This window comes from Anopheles bellator, chromosome 2 (assembly GCF_943735745.2).
Source record: "Anopheles bellator chromosome 2, idAnoBellAS_SP24_06.2, whole genome shotgun sequence".
Lineage (NCBI taxonomy): Eukaryota > Metazoa > Arthropoda > Insecta > Diptera > Culicidae > Anopheles > Anopheles bellator.
The window spans coordinates 56798351-56808635 of NC_071286.1; the positions used below are offsets into that span (position 1 = coordinate 56798351).

The following is a 10285-nucleotide window of genomic DNA, read 5'->3' on the forward strand; positions in this document are numbered from 1 at the left end:
GATACTTTGGACAAAACAAATCTGCAGGCCATAGAAAGGTATGAATTAAAGGATGTGATCTGTAAACTGTGCCTAATTCCGGTGGGTATTTCTGTAACAGCGTTTGTAAATGTATGTAAATATTGTTGAAAAGTGGGCAATTTCAACACAGCTTGTGTCAACTCTGCCTACTGTCAGATGTCAATGATACAAATAAAGGCGCACACCGGCTGCTTGATGGAAGTCGGTTTTAACCATTCGATAAGTAAATTTCATCAAATATAACGTATAGTGCAATGTTGAAATATAATATAATTAATGCATAATTATGTGAGCAAAATGTCGACTCTGACTCAAAATAAATCCCTCCTATTCAAAATGAAATATAATTCTTTTCATTCTTCATTATTTTGTCCAAAATTCAAAATTTTCTGAAAATCATTATTTTCCGACCGATGTTTTGGGTTTTTCTCCCATAATAAACTTTTCTCTCATATTTCTGTATTCTGTCTCTCTCTTTTCTCTAAGGTTTTTTCGGCTAACAACAAACTTTTCTTTCCCGCTAATACGCGTGTGACAAAAGCCGAAGAAGAACCGTTGGAACTGACAGTTTTTAACTTCGGATGCGTACGGATGTACACAAATCCTTGTGCGCAAAACTATTATTAAATAGTTAAATTGAGCCACTTGCTTATACGGTAAGTAACATTAATGTGAAATGCAGTGAAGAGTAGTGAAAATATGCAAGTGTTTACATGAAACTTTACATTCGGCTAATACTAATACTTCGGCTAATAGTTGTTTTATCGTATTGTTGTTAGGTTAGCAAAGACTTTGGCGCGGAAGCGTTCCGGTGGATTCACCAGGTAACAGCGCGTCATTTCTGTAACGCGTCACTGTAATGTATGCAGCAAATGTATCAATATACTAATAAATAAATTCAAAGTGTTTCAGATGTTCTTCGGTATTCGGTTCCATTCCCTTTACCATTGTTTGACAGTTGATAAATGTGAGGGAGAGGATAGAGAGAGAAAGAAAATATGATATTGTAACATACATTCTGTAACACAACATACATTCATTAATTTCTTAATTTCCAATCCGGGCAGAATTCCAGAACAGATCCTTGCGCAGGTGTTGTTCCTTGTTTCCCGGAGCCAGGAAACAGATCCCGAAACAGGTACCAAAATGGCTGGATCTGCGTTCTGCGTTTTACGTCCACTTTTGCTCCTAACCTAACCTAACCTAACCTGGTGACCACGCTTAACCGGCAATCTATCAATTTTGCTGTTAGTTGTTAATTAGTTGTTTTGAGTCCTAGTGGAAAGAAAGATTATCATTATCAATAATTGATTGTTTGATATTTTTAACCCTCCCTCAACGTATGGGTAGATGCCAAGATTGTTCGAGTAACGACCGTTGGAGGACCAAGTAGTTGGCCACATCTGGCTGTGTGACTTGAGTAAGTATAAGTACTAAATATTTAATATATTTACACATGTGTAATTCAATTCTCGTTACAGAACTTGCAATCGAGGAAAACTCCTACTTCCCCAACGCAGCAACGGCGCATCTGGACTTGCATATGGATGAGACACTCTTGCCACACTGCGATTTAAAATCTTGGGTGATCCAAGGACGGCTAGTGGAGCCGAAAGTTACCGCGGGCGACCCGTTTCCGCTGGTCGTCTTTTATGGGGAAGAAAAGCCGCCACTAGACGCGTTCCTGCGGCCACTATGCGTGCAGGTGGGGCAACTGGAGCAACCGGTGAATGTTGTGCTGGCGGATGCTGCCGGACGAGCTTTTATTAAAGGTATGTTTGGGTGGGATAATTTATTTTTCCGATTAGTAATACATGTTTTATTTCAATTACAGACACAATAAGCTGTGTTGGTAAGTGCGGTTGCCCTAAATGCACCGTTGAGGGCGAAAATAAACAAAAAGGGCGAAAAGGGAAAGACAATAAAATGTCCTACGGCGCGGTCGCCGAGAAACGGACACATCGGGATTTCGTTGATGGGGTGTACGACGGCGAACATCGTAACGCACACCCCATGACCCCATTGACGGATATCCCGAACTTCGACGTTATCGAGCAAGTGACCGTCGCCGACACGCGCCATATTTTGAATCAGCAGGGTATTTACCAACAATATTTTTCGGCATTCCAAAAAGAATCAAAACCGTACAGGAATACCGTAATATTCAAGGCCATAAAAAAATCTGCAGTCCCTCATGAGAGGGCTGCTACAGTTGGCAGATTTGTTTTTCACAGCAATGATAACATGCCCGCAGTGTCATACATGATGGATGTTTTGGGGATAGTCGTTTTTCAGCGAACGACTAAAGAGCTGTTGTACCAAAACTACTCCCGCCTGCACTATGCAATTGCCATTTTAAGCCATGCGCGATGGACTCATTATAGAAGACAGGCGCATCAGTTGTTGGAAGATTTCATTACACACCATGAAACTTTGTTTACGACTGTCTCGAGCAAGGTGCACAACCTCCACCATTTTGTGGAGGAGGTAGAAAGGTTTGGGCCGCTGCCGCTGCTGTCCACGGACCCCTTTGAACAGGAACTTAGTGCTCTAAGACACCAAGTAGGTGACACAAAGAACGGGTCGGTGGTGCAGCAGATTGTAACGGCCCTGTTACTGCGTCAAAGAATTCACAGTAGGAGCGCGCAAGCGAAAGAGCGCATTCAGTTTCCCGTTATCGTGCCGAACGGGGTGTGAAAGTTCGGTAGAATTTTTTGTTACTGAATTGCGAAGATGCAAACAGTTGGTTCCTGGTACCAGGCTCGGGCCGCAGCAAGGTAGTCAAATTTGTATCAGCTAAGGCCAAGATTGTTCGAGTAACTTTTTTTTATTGTTAGAGATGTCTTCCAACGATCGACGGAAACGAGGATCGAGCCAGGAGCCGCGACCTTCGAAGCGACGAGCTCTTGATATTGATATTGATCAATACTACGACATCGATACCAGCGACAGTGAATCAGATATGGCTTTAAACGATGCTTGAGTCGCGCTCCAGGGACCATGGGAAATCTAGAATCGTGGAGGAAGTCCATGATTCTGATGGTTTAGTAGTTGGCTACATCTGGCATCGCAGTTTAAAAGACGCCATTCTCGAAAACGTGGCCAGCCATACCATCGAGGTACTCATCGACATCCACGTCATGCGTGCCAACGCGGAGGGCAGGAGGCTGCGACAGCGCATGGCGAGGGCGAAACGGCGTCTGGACGACAATCCGGGTGACGGAGTCGTGTCCGCCCGGATTGCCAAGCTGCAGGCGGAACTGGACCTGCACAGCCTTCGCACCGGCGGTCGGACGTCTGGCGATGTCGCAAGGGCGGAGGACGCGCTCCGGAAGGCGATGCTGCGTTGCGGAGAGGCGAGTCGGCTGCAACGGAACGCGCGACAACGTAGAAATCGATCGTCGGCAGCGACGTGCAGTCGGCTCAGCTAGACGAACAGGAAGAACGCCTATTTGGATCATACAAATAGGATACTGTAGCGAGGGTTAACCGGGAGAAGTAAGGTTGACCAAGGACCCGCCGTTCCCGAAGGCACTTCTCGCGAACCTATACCCGGGAACGGCAATTAGGGTTGGGTGGGGTGAATAGTTGTTTCTTCTAAGTCAGTATTTTGTGGAAATAAACGAACACCAACTATAAAAAAAAATCGACATCCACGTAGATGAGGCACTGTTGCCCCAGATATCTAAACCTAGGCTGATAACCTGGGTGATTCAAGGACGGTTGCACGAAGGGTGCGGGGACGAAGCCACAAAACCACCGGTATATCCTTTTGTCTTTAGTGTGTTTTGTGGCGAGGGTAAGCCTTCGCTTCACCAGTTCCTCGGCCCTGTGTGTAACTCTTTGGCCCTGTTCATTGCTACACCAATAGACAAAGGCAATAGACAAATGCTAATACATATTTTATTTACTTTAATTACAGAAACAGTACAACAATCATGCGAACACGGGTGCCCAAAGTGCCTTATTCAAGGAAACTTGGTCGGAAATGCCTGGTACTTCAACGGAATCACCGACCCACGGACACATGAACATTTCCTAAATGGAACATACGATGGCAACCATCGGCGCAGGGTTCTGATGACTCCGTTGGCAAACATCCCGGAGCTGGATTTAATTCGGGATGTTAGCATCGCCGACGATTGGCATTTGTTTCATGTCAGAGCAATGAAGAAAATCTACACAGCGTCCGTCGAAGGCACTCGAAATGTTCCGAAAATGCAACCACGTTGTCACATTTTGTTGACCACCGTCTTAGCCAACGTGCAATTGCCCCATGAAAGGCGTGCGGTCGGACGGACCTTCCGTAGTGACGTAATACATTGGACAACAGCCTTGTGGGGCTTCATCATGCACGTAGTTGGTATTGTAGTTTTTGAGAAGGTTAGGCAGCCGGATTTTTACAGTATGTACTGTGATCTGCATTGGGCGGTGGCTATTCTCAACAATGGACCGCACCTGGATAGGATGTTCCTAGATTAATTTGATACTCAAATTTCATCTCAAATACTTCGCTGAGCCCCGTTGACCTGGACCGTCAGGTGTTCCACAGGGATCGGCTCCATTGGCTCGGCCACAGAAAAGCACTACTCCGTGGCCAAACAAGCACTTGAAGTACCTGAAATAATTAAATAATCTATGCGTTTGGTTCGATAGCAAACTAACAAGGCACACTCACCTTTCGCATCTACCGCGAAAGTGTGTCAAACGGATCTCTTTTATGCGCAGAATCCGCTTTGTCTTGGAGTACAGATGCATTAGCTACCACTGGGCCTCCAAGACAGCGTTGAAAAAAATCAGATTAATTCAGTCTAAATGCATAAGAATCGCCCTCGGGTCCTGATATCTACCCACACAATGTCGCTGGAGGTGATGGCGGATATTATGTCAGTAAAGCTCCGTTTGGAGTAACAGGCTCTTCACGTCCTTATACGCTCAATAGCTAGTAACCCTTCGTTGATTAGTAATTTCGAATTGAGAACACTTAGTGTTTGCGTATGAACCAATTCTAACGGATAAACCCATCCCAATTTTTAACGAGTTATATTCTATGGAAGTAGAGAATGAAACTTGGAAGAATAGTGATTTATTTAGCTCGTGAGAAAATCTGGTTTCTCAAAACCAAACCAAACGGCAACCGCAATTATTAAATTTATTAAAACTTAAGTTACAGGCTAGGCAAGAGCAGCTGTTAAGAACGACCGCGCGTAAACGCATAGGAACTTGACGAAAACCAAAACGGCGAGTAAAGAGGAGCTAATTTTTTGACCCTCTCTCTCCGGAACACCGCCTGTGATAAAAAAAAAACACCGCGTGTGAGAATAAAGTTTCAAAGAATAGTTTCAACAAAAAAATCCTTCACGCCTTCTACTCAATAGCAGCCTTTCAGGAAAACCCGGCTACCATCACTGAAATTGCCGAGGCCATAACAACGGAAGTCAAGTCTGGTGAAACACCAGAGACATTTCATCTCAGAGTAAAAAGTATTAGTAACCAGCGGGACCTAGAAAATAAAATTGGGATGGGGTAGAAACCATAACACAGAATCTACGGATGCTGTACATAGAAGGAATCCCGAAAAACGTAGCCACTAAATTTTCTACAAAAACAGGAATCGACACACTTATTAATAACAGCATAGGCGAAACAAAAACGATTTCAAGAGCTGCAAAATTTAGCTCAGTAAAATATGCGATTAGAAAAAGTAATTATACGTGGTGAGGGGCGAAGCCCACGTATTTCACAATAAAACCACCACTCAAAGACCGCCATAATAATAAGGCATAATTACTACGATATGAGGATACTAGGGTGAGGATGAGGAAGTAGAAAATCAAATTGACCATGGACCAATCTTGTGAGCAAATATGTGCTTCAAACGCCATTTGGCGTAAGGGAGTTATGCGACACCTCCCGCCAATTGGATCACCGTTGCGCACACATGAGTTAAAAAGCCGGTAGCCAGAGTATGATGAGGCGAACGATCGGAAGAGAGCAAAGCATGGGAATTATCCCTGGCAGCAAATACATAATATATGACAGGTCGAAAACAGTATCACGTATGCGTTTAGATTGTACAATCTGCCGAATTCATTTGGGATTAAAAGTCGCCAAATGATTGCAAATGATTGCAAATGATGCAGACAATACTTAAATGATGCAGATAATTATTTGAACGTGGTTGCAATAGTGAAGAACAAACTTTGGAGTTTGGGTAATTTGTTTGTAAAAGTAATTGATCATAGTAATAAATAAATAAGCATTATCGTAAAAGTTGCCATTATCATAAGCCGTCAGCCACCTGTCGCCGTCAATATTTTTGAATAGGTTGTTCGATTTTAACATGCCAGCTTTACGTGCAATGGTAGCAGTCACTATTCGATAAGTATACTGATATCCGATAAGGTCGGAACTAATGTTACATTACATATGAAGTTAGTCAATTCTCAACTGACCCAGCTCTAGTGCTGAGTAGTGCTATTATTACAAGACTTCCAAAAACAATACCAATTGTGTATCTGTTTCGGATCACGAATGAAAGACAGCATGCTCCTATTATTTAAAACATCATAATCTCCTCATTAAATATGTCTCTGTAGTTACAGTTTACATGAAAAAATTATTGCTATAAGTACGCAACAATGAACATGTGTTTTCTGAGCATTGCTTATGTCTTAATAAACAAAAATGTTGTGATTAGAAGTTCGTTCATGAAAACCGAATCCGCACAAGACACGGATTTAAACCATTTATGCATAAATGGTTCCTGGATCGCTGTTTGGATATTCTTAACATCGATATTGATAAAAAGCGCGTACGCCATGACTTAGCTCTAAAGGAATACAGGAGCCTCTGGATTAGTGATGGTCTAATTGCATCACGTTTGTAACACTCTGTTTGATGCGTTTAATGTCACGAGCGTACGTTCGGCAACAACCCCCAATGTAGTAAGCCCCCAGCTCGATCCATTGTGATACATAGTGCTCCAATGGTACACAGTCTTCCTTGCCTTGCCATCTTCAAAAATTCACGTAATAAAATGTTTAAAGTGGCAAGGAAAATTAATATGGCTTTGCAGACTTACCCATTTTCGACGGTGTACACTTCGCCCGAGTTTGGATATACTATGAGCGGTATCCGGGCCTCTGGCAGCTTCTTTTCGTTAACGCTCTTGAACAGAGGCGTCACAATCTGCGGATTCACGCAGTTAACACCAAGTGCGAGAAGATTCTTGTTACGCAACGATCGTGCCTTGGCCCACAATGAGCTGACTGCGTCACTAAACAGCTCCCCATTGGCAAGGTGCAGATGGTCTTTGCACTGAAACGAGATCCAAAAGCGCACGTTCGGGTAGTCCTCACACATCATATCGAGCAGTGCCTCGGCTTCCATCTGAAAAAGAGAAATCGTGTGATACAGTAGCGAACGCTGGCTGGCTCCACCGAGTTTACCTTGCAGGGGATCGTCTCCATGCCGAGTACATCCACGCCTGTCTCGAGGCAAGCTTCAATGCGCGATCGGTGCCACTTTTGGATCGTGTCTTGCGATACCGAGCTTGAGTAGTTTCCGGAGTACTCGGAGCCATCGTGCAGATGTGCTCCATACGGTCCGATCGACGCCACCAGTAGCGGCATACTGAACGGTTGACCGATGGCCTGTGTGGCCAAAAATCGATTACGGGCCATCTGTGCGACGCGTACCGTTGATTTGATCAAATTTAGGCTGGCGTCCTCATCCAGACCCAAATACTCGCCATAGCCCTCGACACTGGCCTGGTAAGTGTTCGTCATGACCGCTTCCGCACCAGCCTCCAGAAAATCCAGATGCGTCTGGAACACGGCGTTCGGGTTCGTTGCATTAAACCGTGCACTCCACAGTGGATCACCATCGATGCTTTTACCAACGTGGACCGAAAGTTGCGTGGCAAAACCACCGTCCAGCACTGTTACTTTACTCATTGCTAGTACCGTTTGCTGCACTGCCGTACCGCTGCAAGTCAACTGTCAACTGAAAACGAAAGTCAACGAAAGCCTCCTTTTAGTAACACGGACCACACGTATTATTCTCTTTGGTTATCATACTGCAGGACGTTGGTCTCCCATGGGAATGAATGCTGGGAATAAAAGCATCCCATGAAGCCCTCACGAGGTGCCAGGGTCAACAGCAAACCGGATCGGTCCCGGTCAGGCATGAACTGGAGCCAGATAATCACCACTTGAATAGCTCTACTCCTTATCAAAGACAGTTAAACAAGAAGTCGGGTCTCGGGCCAGCTGATACGTTAAGAGTTCAGCTACCTTCGAAACTCCCAGGAAGCTCTCACACCGTGTGAACTTTGAAGTTATAATAAAACCACTTCCAATCAGCTGATATCATTTGTGTTTTGCTCTTTCTGCACAGATTATGCCATGGTTCAGAAGTTAGTAAAACACTATCAACAATGGTAGCCAAAGGTCACGGCCCAACGTAATAATTAGAACGATGATCTTGGCAGATGCGAAAATATACCAGTGCGTAACTGCTGCAAGAGGGTTTTTCATCCACGTCACTGTCCCGATAGATGCTTATGTATACAGCTAAGAAAGTTGCTCAACGACTTTATTTTTCTATTCAACGCTTCACTACCAAAGAAATAGAATTCTAGACATTTTAATTTGTTCAACTTAAAATTAAAATTCGATTTTGTGCCTCACAATTTCAGGATGTTTAGGCTACAATGGTCTCATAACTAAATATGTTTATTTTCGCAATAATCGGCTCAAATATATGTGAATAAATTTTCTGGCTTTCAGATAAATGTCAACTGTTAGCGCTGCTGTCACAACGTTTGTCTTTTGGCTCAGGCGTAAACAGTTTGGCATTTATCTGAAATGCCAGAAAATTTATTTGCGCATCGTTTAGCCCAACAGTATCACAAACAAAGATCCGCTATCGCCTGACCTAACCTGAACGTTGCCGGGTTACTGGCGAAATGAGGGCCCGTGTGAACCGCTATAGAGAACGACGCAACCAACACAATGTAATAATTCATGCCACCCCCACACCGTGATCGACGAGACAATGATCCGCGGTTCTTGTTAGGTTCTTGGCAGCAATTGCTTGTAAACCATCGTGAACTGCGTCACACGGTGAAGGCATACCGGCGGATTGTACCTAACCTACCTTTTATCGCGACGCATATAAACCCTCATTAGTTGAATACGAAGACAATCCACAAAACTCACCTGAAGCGGACAGCAACTGATGAACGAAGAAATGTCGATGAACTGGCCATGGGAAAGTGTGAGCCCGGCGTCTGCGGATAGCAGGAAGAGCGAACGTGGCTTGTCTTTACGAATGAGTGCCATGTGCTGGGCTAGTAGAAAATAATATAATAACGCATTAGTTCAATGTATGTAACGATGTAATGTAACAATGTATCACATTCTTTAGATAGCATAGCAGTTGCGTGGCGTAATAAAAACTATTGCGTAATACTAGAATAATCCGAAAAATGTTCCACAGTGGAACGGTTCAGTGGAACTGCTTGCGATTGCCGTCACACCTTTGTCACTAATAAATGTGTGCAGGAAAATATCGCTTCCAAAAAGTTTGATCAACACTTTTGCTCATGTTTTGTATAAAGTATAGAGAAAACTGCTAGACTGCTAGTTTAAAGAGAAAAAAAACTAGAAATCGGTTCCGGTACTGCTGCAAATAAAAGGCACGGTTAAGGTTAGGTTAGAGTGTGGATGGCACGCGGCGAACGATACTCTATTCCTTCGTGAATTACTACTAAGACATGTTGTAACAACTTACCTATTTAGCGCTTGTTTGTTAATTACACTTGCAATTCATTTTTCCTTCTAAAACTTTCTCATAATTCACTTGAAACGTACCACATGAAAAGATACCTCCGCTTTCGCATGCGACGCAAAATTGAACGTTTCGATTTGCTGCTACCGGAAACACGACCAATGGACCAATGTCGACCAGGATCGAACCAACGTCGACGGTTTCTTCTTGTCGTAGTGAAATGAAAATATCTTGGGTAGTACTAGAGTCATTTGAAAAATATTTAGGCTTGTGAACTGACAGCAAAGCGGAATCTCGCTTTCAAAAAAATTGATCAACACCTCACTGACTTTTTGTAAAAAGATGTCTACATGGCGTTTTAAAAAATCATTTAGAATAATCCTGTAAATAGGATTTCCAATTGTTAACTAATTTATAACAATTAACTGATTTCTAATAATGCCCATTATTAACAAGATAATAAACGGCA

General features: G+C 43.5%; 1 protein-coding gene across 1 annotated transcript; it reads right to left on the reverse strand.

Annotated features, from left to right (window-relative positions):
* Nucleotides 1-6206: 6206 nt before the first annotated feature.
* LOC131209538 (uncharacterized) lies at nucleotides 6207-9950 on the reverse strand. The gene is made up of 5 exons (XM_058202626.1): nucleotides 9820-9950; nucleotides 9246-9376; nucleotides 7473-8028; nucleotides 7106-7413; nucleotides 6207-7038 (listed from the first exon to the last, which is right to left on the reverse strand). The coding sequence occupies exons 3-5, from the start codon at nucleotides 7977-7979 to the stop codon at nucleotides 6879-6881; spliced, it is 975 nt and encodes a 324-aa protein (XP_058058609.1). The 5' UTR covers nucleotides 7980-8028; nucleotides 9246-9376; nucleotides 9820-9950; the 3' UTR covers nucleotides 6207-6878.
* Between the last annotated feature and the right edge of the window lie 335 nt (nucleotides 9951-10285).